General features: G+C 43.1%; 1 protein-coding gene across 12 annotated transcripts in view; it reads right to left on the bottom strand.

Moving 5' to 3' along the window:
• Positions 1-17857, bottom strand: part of gse1b (Gse1 coiled-coil protein b) — a 627491-nt gene that overhangs the window by 133401 nt on the left and 476233 nt on the right. The window contains exon 1 of one of the 12 annotated variants that reach the window (XM_072595898.1): positions 15982-16955. The exons of the other annotated variants lie outside the window; for them this stretch is intronic. Coding sequence (XP_072451999.1) covers positions 15982-16018 — 37 coding nt within the window. The 5' untranslated portion in view covers positions 16019-16955. Of the gene's footprint in view, positions 1-15981; positions 16956-17857 lie in introns of those variants that run through there. 12 annotated transcript variants of the gene reach the window in all.

Genomic DNA, 17857 nt, shown 5'->3' with positions numbered 1-17857 from the left:
TGAAAGAAACGTTTAAGTGATCTCCTGTCTGCGCTTTCAGGTGGAGCAGGGCTTTGCGTCTTGGTCAATGCCTCTCCCTTGATCAACAACACAGAAAGAGACCATAGGTAGTTCTTCCATACCGCAATGGTTGCGTTCTCTTGTAACTCTGCATTATCGAAAAGTCACGCTTTAGAAACAGCACTTAAGGTGTTGGCAATGTAATCATTTTGCATGCGTTTTAGACATTTGCGCTTTAATAAGTGTCCCCAATTCATCAATCCTATTACAGCAAATTTGCGTTGAGGAAATGTATGTTATAGCAGAATGACCTGTATATGGCCATTATCATGCTGCTGTTCAGAGGAATTTGCTTTGCATTAATTGGCTGTCAGTTGCTACAGAGACTACATGTCAAAAGGAAGCAATTTTGGAGGTCCCATGGCACAGTTATATAAATGTAAGAATTTTGTTTTAAGCTAGTCCTTCGGCCTCTAAAGTCGCAGCAACTGAAGCAAAAATGGCATCCGGGCAATCTGATGTCAGATAATTCTGAACAGGTAGGAGGTGTTTCAACTGGGTTCGGTCTTCCTGAGATACAGTGCAAAGCTCAACCATGTAATCTCATCGTTGTTCTCCATTCAGTGTCCCAGCCTCAAACAAGGACAAGACTGCTCTAAACTGTTGTGCTACCCATGAGCAAATTGTCTAGCCTATTGTCTATTGGCTTGAAGGAACATGTCTGCCACAGAATTGTAGACCAGCATGGTTCCACATCAGGGAAAGGAGGAAAAGAGAATCCAGGAGATGGCAGGGGTATCAGAAATTAGAGAGAAAAGAGACATTTTCTTTTCATGGTTTGTTGCTTGAGCTGGAAAATGTAGATAGGAAATCAAGGCAATCATCAGCTGAAATAAACAGCTGACATAGCGAAAGGGATGGAGGACAGAGCAATGAGAAACTCCCTTCACTGAACAATTACAAATGGCTAAATAACAAGCATGGACAATGGAGATAATGAAGTATTCATATTATTGATTGTCGCGGGGACTTGTGCTTCTCATTACCAGTACAAAGTGTGTTTATTATTCCATTTCACCCAACCGATTCCTTTCCCTTTTTAAAATGATAAACCCACGAGCACTGACTCAATCAATTCAGGTTTAATGCACTTCGCAAGTCTGCAGATGGTACCAGTGGACCAGCCGGGTTTATCTCTGGGTAAGAAATGAACACTGGCAACAGTGCCGATTTGCTGCATGTATCTTGATTTTGCTAATAATCAGGCCATCTGTTAGCAATCGATGGCCCACAATGCTCTTGTCGTCAGTCATCCGGCAAGATGTCGCCTGGATTTCAAACTGATCAGTCTGAACTCCTTCCCTGATGCCAGGCTCAAAACCTTTTCCAAATTAGCAATCTCTCCCTCCCGGTTTTTCTTAGAAAATAAAAATCTGTCACTCCAAATGAATTCATTAACTTGCAGATTTAGCTTAAAATTCAAGAGTAAGGGCTGGGAGATGGAGAAAGTGAAAGAAGAAGAGACAGACAGACAGCCACAGAAACATCAGGCTTGAATAAAGAAGCCAGCCGGAAAACTGGCAGAGTCTAGCTGATGAATATTAGGACTTAGCACCAGGCACAGATGTGCCACATATTACAACTAAATTATTACTTCATGGAGCAGTCGAAGCATCAATGCTTGTACATTAAACAGCATTACTGTGAGGCGAAGTGTTTCAGATATCAATACAAGCTTTCCAATTCCCAAAAAGTTTCAAAACAAGGTGGGAAAGGGCACAAAGACTCCTCAGCATAAATGAATGCCCGATTGAGAAGTACGATGCTCTCTGGAGAATCAGACCAGTCAGCTCCTCATCTGTCAACTCCCAAACCAATCACCAACTGCTCTGGTCAAAGACTGGATGTGAAAGCAGTGGGACTGGTACCTGTAATGGGTACAAATGAAAAGGAGAGGTTTCAGGTAACCAATAACCAACCCAAGAGCAGATCTCTGGATTGATTCCCATACCCAATGGTGGAAAAGGAAATTTTTTTTTGTCAACCTGTTCAGAGTTGTTATCTGAAGCAGGTGGGAATTGAACTCAGGTCACCCGGGCCAGAGGTAGGGACTGTACCACAATGGTCCTTACTTGTTACCCTGATAATCACAGTCAGATCTGAACGCACGTGTCGAGAGTGTGGTACTGAATAGGCACAGCAGGTCAGGCAGCATCCAAGGAGCAGGAGAATCGACATTTCAGGCTTATGCCCGAAACATCGATTCTCTTGCTCCTCGGATGCTGCCTGACCTGCTGTGCTTTACTCAAGTACCCCACTCTCGACTCTGATCTCCAGCATCTGCAGTCCTCTACTGAATGCACATGTCTACGATTAAGGCAGCTGCGTTCTACTATATACTAATATGTATGGCTCTTTTTTTAATAAATGCGCTATAGGATTGGGGAAGGGGAGTGTGGGAGGTGTTTGAACTGTGCAATACAGGACTGCCTAGCTTTCCCTTCTCATTCCCCAGGAAGTATGGCCGTAACGAGTGGGAGGGGTTAGTGATGGGAATCTGAACAAATTAGTCAGGGGAATGGAGACTGCAACAGGGCCTGCAGGCAACAATTCCGTGCTGGGTTACTGCAGTCTGTGGGTTAGTCCCACAGATTACTCAAATTCACTGAGTTATTACACTGCAGACAGCCAGTGATCCCCTCCTTGGCTGATGGCGTCACCAAATAAAACCACCAGAGGCGAGCTGATCTACACGACATCATTACTGGCTTAGTGAGGCACAAATAAAAATCTGGATCCGCTTTCTCTCCAACCGACAAGGGCTTCAGTTCCAGGACATAAATCAAATTCAGATGTGGGCTTTTCTTATTCTGCACGAAGGTGCCATAATCTGTTTAAAATGTTGTCTATGGTAATCTTCTGCCTTCAGTGCAGATTATTAAAATTCACTGTATATTTAATCTGCTCATCTGAATTAATTGAATTTTTAGTCTCTGTAATTGCCAGTATTTGCACCATTCCAATCATGAGCTCATGACAATTTAATGACAAAACAGAGGACTAACCACACAGCCATCATAACCGGAATCAATTATATATATAGCATGTAAAATATTACAATAGTGAAGACAACACTAAAAGGATTCCATTCACTGGAATTGCCCAAATTCCTTTTGTTCAGTGGAAGGTGGATAGCTGGTTACCTGTGCATTATATTACCTCAGCTGTTAATTGATTTACTATGCTGAGGCCTAGATCTCAAGAGTGATGGTCGATGTTACCCCTGCTCCAATGCATTGATTAATAAATCCTTGTCCATCTTGGCAAAGACCTTCATAGCCTCTCCCCAGGTCTGGGTCATAGCTTGCCTTAAACTCTGGCCAATTCTACCACTCCTCCATACACCTCTATTCTACTATCAACTACAATAGCTGTGATTATTGTGGGCTAGTTAGGCCAAATGGCCAGCTTCAGTGCTTACATCTATGGTTGGGAATTCCAATCAGAACTATTGGTTATATCATCTTCAAAAGTAGGCTCCAAAACTGTCTTCCACAGCATGGCTTCTATCACCTTCTGATCCTCTTGGCTCCTGCTTTAGTGTCTATTCCCCTCACCATAGTGCAGCATGTTTAGGTTTCTCACTATCTTAAAGTTGTATAACGTTTGTTCTTGCTGAGCTATAATCTTAAACTATATCTTGGACTGACTTTCTCTTTCAGTGGTGGCACAAAGCTGGTGAAAATGGAGCTACTGTTCTTTATGGAAACTGCTCAATCCGAATCGAAGGTGGCAGTTAGTCTCCATTTTGGGACATCTTCCCAATACACAGGTTAGTAAGTACCAGACAAATGTGGCATGAAGATATATACAGAAGAACCTCAATTATCCAAACACCTCAGGTGGGGAGTATTTTGTTTGGATAATCGAATGTTTGGAATACACTATTTATAAACATCGGGACCTTACAATCTTGTCCAGATAATCCAAAATTTGGATTATCAAATGCCGGGTAATTGAGGTTCATCTGTCGTTACAGACAGCTTTGCAATTCCTGCTGAGATGTGAAGATTTTATGTATGGTCAACATTGAGCTTTCCTATAATATCTTTTACATGTTTATTACCCAGAGACACTCATACAGGAAGAGGGGTCAATTGGACAATTGTAGTTGGCAGGAGTCAGTTCATTCAGAAGAGGAGATGAAAACATAGAGGGATGGGGGATGAAGGCTTTAATAACAGGAAACTATGACCATTTAACATTACTGATCTTCATTGTTACAGCTAAGTTCAACTCAGCCAGTGCACTAACGCAAAGGAACTGAAATGATAAGGAACTCTTCTTCTGATTGTCTCACTCACTTTTTAAACTCTTGACCCATACTATCCCCCTCAACTATGAGAGAACACATAGGCCAGTGCATGCAGTTAATGTTGGGAGACAAATGCAGTAAGATAGTATTCTCCACTTTGTAGGTATGTTCCTTTAAAGGTCACCTGACCTGAAAGAAATCTGAATACCATTAAGTCCCACTTTCTGACAAAGAACCCAAAACACTAAGTGAATTGGTCACTGACAGCCATTATTGTCAATCAATAACCTTGGAATAAAATGGAGCTACACCTTCAGAATCCACTTTGGCCATTAATGCCGACAGTAACCTGGACAGGCAATTCTATCCCCATAATCCCTGAAAAGGAAAAAGTTACTTGCTAAAATTATTCACAGATGTATTTCAAATCATCTCAAACTCATGACGAATCGATTTGAGGAGAGCAAATACATGGTCAAACACAGCCTTTATTTTCAATCCCCTCACACTATGTGGTCAGGTATAAAGAACATCAACGCAGAACACAAAAAGGCACATCACATTAGCATTCTACAGAGCACGCGGATAGAACAGAGCAGGCAAAGTTCTCTCTCAAACTGAAGTCAAATCAACCAATTCCATTGAGCACGTATAAAGCAGATTATGTGCCTTTGCGTGTAGAGTGTGTTGATCTGCTCATAAAAGTTTTAATACGCACATACCACTAGTTCGTAAAAAGCATCAGGGTAGCAAAACAACATAGTACCATAAATGTTTAAAGTGCAGTAAGTAGCAATTCCTTGTCAAAGCTTTCTAGGCAGCACACAGTGTGAGAGACTAATAAACACTTTGGGCTGACTGTACTTATCAGTTTAAGGGACATATGTTGCTGCTGTTATCAGTGTCATTACACAGCAGTAAAGTGTAAAAATTGATTACAATGGCATTTAGCCCTGTCCGTTGACAGATGCTATAAAGCCCAGAGAAGGGACAGCAAACATCTGGTCAGCCTGCCTGCTTCACAGATGTTGGGCAAATAACTCAGGAGTCCCACCCTTCCGTCTGTAGTCCTGCCCTACAAGGTTACCTCAACATATTAACCTTTTCCTACCTGAGACGTCCAATCTTTGCCTTTGAAGGAGACCCACCCTATTCCATGTTGTACTTTGATTCTTTTCTCGAAACACAGGATGAAAGATAGAATTCACTCTTAGCACCAGAAGTTGCACCGTGCTAATTTGTGATGAAGATTTTATTCCTCTGATTAAAATTATGGTCCAACTAGTCCTGCAAATAGTGCTGGGACTATTCTAAACCTTGACCTTTTTGAGGAGACTGCGCAATTTTATATATCATACACAAGCGAGATACTGTCAACTGAGCAAATTGTAGCTACAGGTTCCACAGCTACGATACTCCCCTCCAATGAGAGGCATTGCTCATTAACCAGGGCCTATCAATCCTCCTTCAGAGTATCTTTCTGCCCAGGTTTTGTTTCCTTCCTGTTTTCTTCCACAACAGGTTTCACGGTTTAGCAGTTCAGCTGCGACTACCCTGTCCAATTAACTGCTTTTCAAGAGCGAGCTGGACAAGGGCAAACAAGGTACAATCTCACTCCACAAACAGGTGCACCTTTGCATCCTGCCTTTATCATACATAGGATTACAAGCTACAACTGGTCGAGGAGCTTATTCCTAGTTGCAGAGACAATTGCACTGCGCAGCAATGAACAAATTTAGCAATTATTTTTGTATTAATCACAGAGTAGAGAAAAATGGTGCATTAATTGGGAACCAGCAGATGACAGGCACATGTGCATCACTCAGACAATAAAATGTAGGACAGACTTGGGCCATTCTGTCCATCCAGTCTGTTCCAACATTTAATGAGATCATGGCTGATCTGAAACCTTCAACAATCCTTTTCTGCCTTTTCCCCAACTTATACACTGATAGGATGACACTCAATGCACCTGAAAATATTCATCGTAATAAGTAATTGAAAGGAAGTATTAGCAACAATATTTTCACAAGGCAAGTGAAAGATATTTTTGTTTTATTCACTGGTGGGATGTGGGCATCACTGGTCGGGCCAGTGTTTATTACCCATCCCTAGTTGCCCCTGCGAAGGCAGTGGTGAGCTACCTTTTTGAACTGTTGCAGTCCAGTTTTGTGCAGCAGTTCAAAACCCTTTGGGAATGAATTCTGGATTTTGACTCAGTGACAGTGAAGGAATGGCAAAATATTTCCAAGTCAGGATGGTGAGTGCCTTGGACGGAAACTTGAAGGTGGTGATGTTCCTTGTCTTCCTTGTCTTTCTAGGTTGGGAAAGTGTTGTCTAAGGATCTTTGGTGAATTTCTGCAGTGCATCTCGCAAGTAGTACATAAGTGCTGCTACTGACTGTCAGCGGTGGAGGGAATGGATGCTTGAGTGTATAGGGCCAATCAAGTCGGTTGCTTTGGCCTGGATGGTGTCAAGTTTCTTGAATGTAGTTGAAGCTACATCCATCCAGGCAAGTAGGGAGTGTTCCATCACACTCCTGACTTGTAGATGATGGACAGGCTTTGGGGAGTCAGGTGGTGAGTTACTTGCTTCAATGTTGCCAGCCTCTGACCTGCTCATGTAGCCATTGTGGCAAGTCCAGTTGAGTTTCTGGTCAATGATAATGCCCAGGATGTTGATAATGGGGGATTCAGTGATGGTGACACCATTGAATATCAAGAGGTAGTGGTTAGATTGTCTCTTATTGGAGGTGGTCACTGCATGGCATTTGTGTAGTACAAATGTTAGTTGTCACTTGTGAGCCCAAGCCTAGATATTGGCTTCAGTACGAAAAGCCACAAATGGTGCTAAACATGACATCTAGATGTTCATGGGATAGGGTGGTTATTTGGACCATGAAGTTATTAAACTGTGAGTCTAATACTGAATCCCTGGTTACAGGTACCTTTCTCTTGTACATAATGTCTGTCAGAACTTGAATGTAACTTAAAAGATAGAGATTAGATTAGTTTCCCTACTGTGTGGAAACAGGTCCTTTGGCCCAACAAGTCCACACCGAACCTCTGAAGAGCAACCCATCCAGACGCATTCCCCTACACCCAGCACTATGGGCAATTTAGCATGGCCAATTCACCTAACCTGCACATCTTTGGACTGTAGGAGGAAACTGGAGCACCCGGAGGAAACCCACGCAGACAGGGGAGAATGTGCAAACTCCACACAGACAGTTGCCAGAGGCGGGAATTGAACCCGGGTCCCCGGCATTGTGAGGCAGCAGTGCTAACCACTGAGTCACCGTGCCACCCGATGCACCAAAGCTTTTCATCTTGCATTCATTAAGATATATAAGATTGTTTGCCAAATTGCAAACAATCACAACAATTTATATTACAGGAGAATCTCAGAATATCTACAGTGTGAAAGCAGGCCATTCAGCCCATCGAATTCACACCAATCCTCTGAAGAGCATCTCACCCTATCCCTGCCCTTCATTTCTCATGGCTAATCCACCTAGCCTGCACATCCCTGGACACGATGGGCAATTTAGCCTGGCCAATCCTGCACATCTTTAGACTGTGGGAGGAAACCCATGCAGATACGGGGACAATGTGCAAACTCCACACAGACAATTGCCCAAGGATGGACTCGAACCTGGGTCACTGGTGTTGTGAGGCAGCAGTGCACCATTTTCCTGGTGCACTAGCCAACAATTGGTGCTTAATTGGTTTACAGTTTGTTTACAACTGGTTTGGAGAAAGAATGGGGTGGCGTTACTTGGAGAAAGCATTAGAAACTCCAATCTCCTGGATAATTTAAGAAAAAGCACAAGGCTTGGACATACTCTTTTCACCATCAGCAACTGTCACACTCAGGATTGTTTGGCAAATGTTGCTGAATTGCAGAACCATATCAAACAGCAGCCTTTCAATTTGGGTTAATGTCTTTCTTGTGGCCATGAATAGTGACATTTGTGTTCTGCACAGCTGCTATGGTCGCCATCAATAGCATCATAGGCATGACGCTGTGATTAACCCAATATAGTCAGTCTATTCTGGTGTCTGTGGCACAGCTTTCCACTGGGGTGTATACACAAACATATATGGACTCTTGTTTAGGTCAGGGATTGTGTGTGTGCGTGCGTGCGTGTGTGTACGCACGCACGCAGAGCAATTATTACATTTAAATCGGTATTCCCATCAAGTTACCTACACGTCAAGTTGATGCTCCAATCGAAACTTGGTATTCAGATTTTATTCACCAAATGTGACAAGTGTGCTATAAACAGATCTTTCGCAACCTCCAGGGACCTTAGTATTTACAGAGCAAGTTAGAATTAAAGACAAAATAAAAGTAGCACACATCAGGAAACTGTGATATTGCCACCCTTCAAGACACTTAAAGTCACATTGCAACTAAAATCTTCTTCCATATAAATGTAACAGAGGTAGGCTGAAGGGGCTGTATTCCCTGAGGGTGGGAATCCACAGGCTAACATCCTTTCTCTATATCTTTTTTTTCAATTTGCCTATGATCGGAAGAGATTCCATGGTGTTTCTGTGCAATTGCCCTATTTAAGCAACTCCTCAGAAATTCTGTTGAGTGCCTGCATCTAAAAGATGGCTACCAGGGGCGAGTAAGATAGAAAACAAAGTCACCACGCAGATAGAATGTTTCCTGCCGTTTGCCTAATAGACAAAGAGAGACAGACACAGTGTGCTGCAGCCAGAGCTGTGGCATCTCAAAAGCAGCTTTAGTGAGGTGCAAGACTGTGCAGCAGATACAAACCTCCAGGGAGAATGAACAACACCCCCACAAGATCCCTGGGATACTGCGACAGAAAGCAGGCCAAACATCTTGCCTTTGTGCAATAAAATAAATGCAACCAGAAGTTAACTGGATGGCTCCATGTTTTATCCCTCCCTGCCACATCTGAAGTGGTTACAGATATAAAAGGTTGAAAGCTGACCTCGAGTAGAGCTGTCCAACCTTCCGAAAGACAGCAGAGTGACCTCATCATGGAGACTGTGTCAGTCAAAGGGCTATTTTGAGGTGGCCAGCCCATCAGCGGTTTGTCTCATGATCTGGTAGTGGCCCATTGCTCGCTTTGCCAGTGCTGCCAGATGGAGTTTGCACCTTTAACATTTGCAGCAAGCAGCCACTTGGATGTCCCACCTTAACTGCGCAACAACAATAGGAAGGCAGCAGCGATGTGCCTGGAATTATAGGGATGGTGGCCAGGGAGGTTGAAACACAGCAACCGAGCATAGTTTCAGCACCGACAAGAGATGCGACAGAAGGGAAATGCAGATTTAGTCATGGCGTGGGCAGATGCATTCATATCAATTTGTGCCTCCACTACTTTGGACTTTATAACAGAGTGCAGCTGCTTTGAGGGGGAGGGGGAACTCACACATCTCCTCAATCTCGCCAGCATTGATGGTCATACAGGTGCAGGTAGGAGCAGGCATCGCTGCCCTGCGAACAGAAATGGGATCTTTGAAGTCAACTGCAGCTCCTTCACCTCTAACCCAGCTGAGCACAGCGAACTCAGCACACACTGACTCGAAACCCCAACTTGGCTGAGGAGCTCAGCAACACATCAGATGACTAATGAACCCACAAGAGCTCCCTGGGTTTCTCAGTAAAATATAGCTGTTAAATATTGGTTGAAAAAAAATCACTGTCTTTCAGAGCTACTGGGTTTTCTTCATAATCCAGACTTGACGCATTTACAGCAACAAGCCAAGACTAGTGTGAATCACCCACCTGTATCTGAATTACTAAACTATTTTCTTCAGTTCAGTAGACAATAGAAGATCCTGAAATTGTTCAGCATTTACTTTCTCTACTGAGAAATTGCATTCTTTAGGAAGATAAAAATCACCCAAAAACTTTCAAAGCCAAATAAAAACATTGAAGACATGTCATGATTTTAGCGTTTGGTCATTTTACAGGATTTGCAGAGGTGGTCTCTGTATAACAGTATTTCACCCCTCCATGCAGGACCCTCTTGCTGAATTCCTGAATCGCTGGTTGTGAAGAGGTAAAAATGATCAAGGATTGTTAAACTGTTGCCTTAAAGACGCAGACCAGTTGCCTGGCATGTGGGTTTTTTTCCTCCCTTTTGCGTGGGTGCTGAATGTACGCACAGCTCACTTCAGCTGAGATTGGTGAAAAATTCCAATTCATATTGGACTCGAAATATTAACTTTATTTCTGTCTCTCCACAAACCCTGCCAGGTTTCTCCAGCACATTGCTTCAACTTGCTAACGTGACCGAGTAGAAACTCAAACCTGGAATCAAATGGTACTCAGTTTTATTTTAATTCCAAAAATATACTTATTTCATAAAATTATCTTTTCGTTTCTGCTGAAGTTAAATGGGGGTCCGTTCAGTTATCGGACCCTCCCAAAGCCTCAGTATAATAATAACTGTAATCTTGTACAAGTCAGAACTACTTCATTTGCTTGTTGGAGAGTCAAACACCTAAGTTTGTTTGTTCATATGTTACTGTACAGAACTGAGCTGCTTTTGTCAATATGTATGTATACAAAGATCAAATAATATTTAGTGGCACACCAGCAACTTCTCTTTTTCTCTAAGGCACATATTCGACCTTTGGCCTGCCTATTTCCACCCTGACCCTTTACCTCAAGGCTGACTATTGTCTTCCTGTTGGAGAGTTAACACCTGTCGCAGGCTGGTGCTGCACTTTGTCAAGATGGCCATTTGTCCTGGGTCAGTCTAATCCACAAATGCAAGCATGGCCTTTAGTCATCGTGCTGGAGAAGTGGGTGCAAAGCCCTACCCCCTGAATGTCCACATTTGAACAGGCATAGAATGGTCATTGGATATTGAGAAGTGGAGAAACTCACAGTCTGAAGTCAACTTGACCCTCCTTACTGCTGTCTCAGTGCAGAGAGAGGCACAGACTTCTGGCTCAGAGACTTTCTGGAACATCCAGCTCATTGGAGTGGGGAAACTCTTCAAGTATTTATAGCCCACAACTGAAGGGCAGAAACTAGTCAAAGTTTTATGGAAATTTTGTTTTGTCCATTTCTGGCTTCGATACATTTTTAAGCTTTGCAAGGAACCAGTGTAAGAACAGCATACATAACACATCAAGAACTATGCTCCAGAAAATCCTGAATATAATTCATGTATTCCCAGACAATGAGGACAAAAATTAACTTCCAGGTTGCATAAAGGAGAGATAATTCTAATGGAAACTGGGAAGGATTTGAACCTTGCCAAGTCTACAGCTCTTTAGCTTTAGAATTCAAATTCCTACAGTGTGGAAACAGGCTCTTTAGCTCAACAAGGCCACTCCAAAGAGTAACCCACCCAGATCCATTTCCCTGCTTTATATTTATCCCTAACTAATGCATCTAACCTACACACGGGCAATTTAGCATGGCAAATTCACCTGACCTGCACATCTTTGGACAGTGGGAGGAAACCGGAGACCCAGAGGAAACTCACACAGACACAGGGAAAATGTGCAAACTCCACGCAGACAGTCATCCGAGGGTGGAACTGTACCCGGGACCCTGGCGCTGTGAGGCAGCAGTGCTAACAACTGAGCCACCGTACTGCCCTTTGCTACTACCTTTGAGAATATATTGAAGGTTGTCAAGGGATTGAAAATGAATTCTAATCAGAGGAGTCTTTCCTTCATAGTATTACTCAGTATACTGACTGTCTGAACTGCAATGAAACCAGATTTACGAAACAATTTTCTTTGAATCCAGAGTTCTTTGCAAAACAACAGTTACACACTGGAAGGATAGTCAGTATTCAGTGTGAATGTTGTACTTTATGATTTTACAAGGTTATTGACTGGCTTTCTTAACTCTGCCATTTTTAAGCATTGCTGCTACTAAAACAGAGATGTTGGCATTGGTTGCTCTCATGTTATCAATGCTTTAAATAAATGATGCCCCTTTCTATTTGAAAGGAAAAGCTTTGAAGATATTTAGAAGTGCAGACTTGCTAAGTGCTGTTAACTTGGGAAGATTGGTTTTTAATAATTACTGAAGTATATCATGTTTCAACACTCTTAGTAGAAAGTCCCTCAACAAAATGATTTCATTCATATCCGAACATCAACGTGTCTCTTCCTGAAGCAATGACAGGAGAATATTACTGGCTGCAGGTCTCAAAACGCAGATAAGATCTTTAAATTTATGCTCAAGCACTGAAATAATCAAGAAACTTTGAATCAAGAAACAGAAAGAGGGGAGGGAGAAACTAAATGAGTTAAGTATTACCTCTTTTAAAAATATTCCAAAATTTGAGTGACCATGAAGATGTATGGCTGGGCATGTGGGGAAGGGGCCAGAGGAAGGGATGGAGAAAGGATGATAATAGACTTATAATCCGGCGTGTCTTTCAAATTGCAGCTGCAATTCCTGGTGTGTATTACCAAGGGATTCGGATCACAATTTTAGTTAGGCTCACCAAGGTTTTATTAATTGACAATTTATTTTCTTTGCTGATTACTAATAGCACTCTCATCATCACATTGCACTGACTGTGCAGAATGAGATATCACAGATTTCATGCTTAAAACAAATGCATCATTCCTAGACTTTCCAATTACTTTGTGTTGAAAGACTGAAAAATACTTTTTTTCTTAATGTAAGTGGTCATTCTTTGGCAATGAATATGTTATTTAGCTATCACACGCCATTCTTTACCTAGGTCAAGAAAGGAGAATCTTAAAAGACAGTAAGAAATAAGAAATAAGAAACTGTTGCAGCAAGTCAACCAGTCCAGCAGCAGTGGTGAGAGGAGTGGGGTGGGGTTGGGGTTGAGAGAGAGAGTGGGAGGGGAAGAGAGAGCGTGGGGGGAGGGGGGGAGAGAATCAAGGGGAAGAGAGAGGAGAGAGAGGAGAGAGAGAGGAGAGAGAGAAAGAGGAGAGAGAGAGAAAGAGGAGGAGAAAGAGAGAAAGAGGAGAGTGAGAGGAGGGAGAGAGAGAGGAGAGAAAGGAGACAGGAGAGAGAGAGATGGGGAGAGAGGGATGGAAAGAGTTGGGGAGAGAAGGGGGAGAAGAAGGGGGATGGTGGGAGAGACGGAGGAGAGAAAGAGGAAGACACAGAATTAACGTTTGGAGTCTGATGCAACTTCTTTAGAATATCTTTATTTTAGATTTCCAGCATCCATGATATTTTACTTTTGTAGAGCATTAAGAGCCTGATTCACACGAACTAGCTTCTCACCACTCCCTCACCGTTCCCTACTTGCTACCTGTCAAATGATCATTTCAAAACCAAGAAATGGCTCACTGTGCAAGTTACAGGTGAAGATGACAAGATGAAGTGCAGTTAATACTCGACAAAATCACCCATCAAAATAAATAGACACACACCAATACTTTGATTTAGTGGAGATCAAACCAAGAGACAATAAATACTTGCAAAAAAGAAACATGAACACCATGATGGGAATGAAGGGTGAGTCCACCTCACAATTTTCTTCGATATTTTTTAATCAAACTGTTCGGAAATGTTGGTGTGCACCTCTGGAACAGGTGGGACTTGAACCTGGGTCTCCTGGTTCAGAAGTAGGGGCATTACCATTGCACCACAAAACAATTTTCTGAGATACAGATATACTAGATAGGAGTAGGTTGGGGCCATAACAGCCTTTCAATCTTGATCCACCATTCAATCAGATCATGGCTGTTCTGATTCCTCCACAGTTAGGTTTCCTGGTAACCCTTCACCCCCTTGCATACCAAGAATCTATCCACCGTTGCCTTCAAAATATGCTTCCACTGCCTTTTGAAAAACAGCGTTCCAAAACCTCTCAACTCTCTGAGAAAAAGGTTCTCATCTCAGTTTTAAACAGCTGACCTCCTAAACAGTAACCCCAGTTCTAGATTCTCTTGCAAGAGGACATATCCCTGCCAGCTGTCAAAATCCAAAATCTTAGTGAACTTCATTTGTTGACTAGCTTAAGAGTGATGCTGGAAAAGCACAACAGGTTAGGCAGCATCCGAGGAGCAGGAAAATCGACATTTTTGGCAAAAGCTCTTCATAAGGAAATGCTTTTGCCCGAAACGTCGATTTTCCTGCTCTTCGGATGTTGCCTGACCTGCTGTGCTTTTCCAGCACCACTCTAATCTAGACTCTGATCTCCAGCATCTGCAGTCCTCACTTTTGCCTACTTCATTTGTTAACTGTTTATTCATTTTTTTCCAAAGGTCACGTTCATCTTAAACTTCATTTGTATTTATTATGACTAATAATAATGAGGGAAGAATACTCACTATGGTATGTACATTCATGTTAAAAATCAATCTTAGTTGGATACACTTGAACGCATCTTTTCGCAAATTTTAACCTGCTTTGCTTTGATAGTAGAATAAATCATTTGGTGTGCGTTATACTTTAGTTTAGTGGGAGGCTTTGAAAGGAGTAAAGATTACCAAATAATTCTTCCATCGCTGGCACCACTAGTATCTATTTAAAGGTTAGCATGGAGCAGTGGGAAGGAGGATACTGGAGTCAGAGAATGAAAGGATGTGAGACAGCTGAAATCATGGGGAGGTTACAGAAGGCAAGGAATAGGACAGACTTTTTACTGAGACAGAGATTTTCAATTTGCTGAGGACTGGGAGTCATTGATGGTTGACAAAGTAAAGGTTCCAGCTGACAGACTAATGGAAATCCAGAACATTGCGAACTAAAGAAATTGAGTGCGCAAAAATAGTGAACATGGATGAGAGAGCTCAAACATCAGTAGAACTGAGATGGGGTAAAGTAGTTGAAATGTTGTGTAAGTGCTATTTTAGACAAGGGATGAGGTTTGAAACAAAGTTTTGGGGTGCATATCAGATAATTAGCCTGAGTGAGTAGCGATGTGAGGGATAAAGGTAACAACAGTAATTTTGCCATTAAGTTCAAATAGTCTGAGGATATTCCAACTCATTCTCTATCTGATGTTGGATTAACAAAATTACTACTATGAAAAGCAAGCTGCTGGCAGCAAAGATTTGGAAAGTGATCCCAATAATTTTATCTAAAAGAGGAAAGAAGCTGGCCAAGAATGCAATCTTGGGATAAAAGTGAAGGGTGACAGTATAACTGGAGTTGTATTTGCCCTGGCTCTCGTGAGCCATCTCGATCTAAACAACAGAAGGAAGAGTAGTTGTTGAGTAAAGGCAGACCACAGAGACAGAGAAGGACGGAGAGAGTGTGAGAGATGGGTGCTTGGGAATCTGCGGTGAGGTGAAACCAACACCATTACGGAATTTCTTCCCACGAGCCAGTTAATTCGCCACTGAGGGAAAATAAAAGGAGCTCTATTGGCCACAGTTTGTTTGTGGACCCACAATCAGAATTCCCCAAGCCACACGGAGGGGGCATTCACTGATGGTAACTCCCAGCCTACTTAAAAACACAGTCAGATTACCCAAGTGCACGAAAAATGCACTGCTAAATAAAACAGACAGAAGCTTTTTTAAAGAGAGATTGTGTGTGTGAGAGGATTCGGGTGGTGGGGGCGGGGGGAGTGTGGGGGCAGAAACAAAAGGGTTGGAGGAAGCAAAAACCCTCCGGCTGGCGAATGGTAACAGGCTGACATTGTGATTAAATAAAGGAACTGTGCTTAGAAATAGAGGCATAGGCAAAGAGCGGTAGCTGTTGACGTGTCTTACCTGGGAGGTAGTAGAGTGGTGGCTTCAGTCCAAACATGGTGTTAACTTACAGTGCCATTGTTCCTGACCAAAGGAGAGCAGCAAGCATGAATGAGTTGTACAGGTCCAGAGATCAAGGTGTTCTTGTCAGTGAGTACAGCAATCAGACTGTCAGTCCCAGATCCACATTGTGCTCAACTGACCACTAATAACACTCTGAAGCCCCTGAACAGCTGCCATCCCCTTGCTTTCAAAACAAAAATGAGAAGAAAAAAAGAATAAGGGTTGAGGGGATAGTGCCAAAGGCACAGTGGTTAAGATCGTGAGGAAACATTCATTTTTTTTCTTGCTTCAGGTGAGACTTGTGGGGATCCGCTGCTTCTGTTCCACTCAGTCATCGGAATGTCAAGGTCGGAGGGGCAGCAGCAGCACAGACGCTGGGGTTCAGGGGAGAGGGAAGAGGAGTCAGAGCTGGCGCAGGCAGCCCTCCGGGGCTAGTCCAACACACTCTGGAGCTCTCCTCGTCCTCCTGCCCCTGGGCTCCACAGCTCACCTCCTCGGGCACAGACAGCACAGGAACAAACACACACACAACAAAAACAGGGGAAGAAATTCGCTCCTCCTCTTCCCACACACACACACCGCAGCCGTCGATCAATCTTCATGCAGGAATCATTAGCTGTAAATTGGCGAGTCTGCTTGAATGACAGCAGATTTGTCACTCTTAATGAAAGAGTGAGGTTAGAAAAGCCGGCGGCATCTGTTCAGCACCCCTCGGTCCAGGGCTCAGAGAACCTCCGCTTCCTTCCCGATGTCGAGAATAAAACGATACTCCGCCAAAAATGTTTCTCTGACTGGGCATACGCCACCCTGTGAGCCGCGCACAGAAGGAAAGTCCGCTGTTTAAATTAGCCGGATAACCAGAGGGAGAGTTAGCAGCAAAGCTGCAGCTCAACACCCATCCTGTCCTCCCTTAACATCAACTCAGAGACGAGCAGTAACACGGGGAAGCCGGCTGACGGAGCAATGTGTGTGGGTGAGAGAGAGAGAGGAGGGACTAAACAGTGGAAAATAACTACCTCCAAGTGACAAACCAGGAAGAGGTTAATGTAAGGGGGGACACGAGAAGGGTGACCCCCTCAATCTTCCAGCTGACTTTTATTTTTGCAAAATAAATAAACTTTCAGACCGAACATACTTTCAAAAAATCCCTTCTGAACACTTCCAAACAGACCCACTTAATTCAGAGGCACAACCTGGGGGGTGTTCCTTCCGATAAATCACACTATTTTCATCAGACTGTACAGAACGAAACACATAGATAGAGAGAGAGAGAGAGAGAGAGGCGGGAGGACGCTGACAACAATGAGTTAATGAGCCTAAGAGGAAGGGTTGTTCACATAGCAGCCACTCGGGTTAAAATGCAGACACACAAACGACCACAAGAATACATCATTCCTGCCCAAAGTACTTTGACATCAAAAAGCTCTATGAGCAAATGCATTGCGAAAATAAAACCCACATCCTCTGTTTTGGTCATCAGGCAAAGATTTTTGTTTTGAGCTGATACCTAGTCTATGTGTTTTTTTCCCCCCCCCATGCAAAGCACCCATCTCTATTTCTGTCAAAAACCTCAACTTTTTAAAATTTTAAATAAAATGTAAAAGGTCGCTGCACAGTTTCGAACCTTGGATCCCCAGGCACGCAGCGACTAACAGCCTCACTAGGTGTCTGAGTCTGTATCAGCAGCTACAGCAAGAGAGACGCGATAAGGAATCACTTAATCTCCCTCACACACTAGCGCCAGCGCTCCAGGCTTGCTGAAAGATTTTTTTTTAGTTGTTGCAAGATTGTAGGTTTGGGGGGGTGGGGGGGGGGGGGTGCTTAAAAGTAGGAA

Source organism: Chiloscyllium punctatum, chromosome 26 (assembly GCF_047496795.1).
Source record: "Chiloscyllium punctatum isolate Juve2018m chromosome 26, sChiPun1.3, whole genome shotgun sequence".
Lineage (NCBI taxonomy): Eukaryota > Metazoa > Chordata > Chondrichthyes > Orectolobiformes > Hemiscylliidae > Chiloscyllium > Chiloscyllium punctatum.
This window is presented reverse-complemented; position numbering and strand designations above follow the sequence as displayed.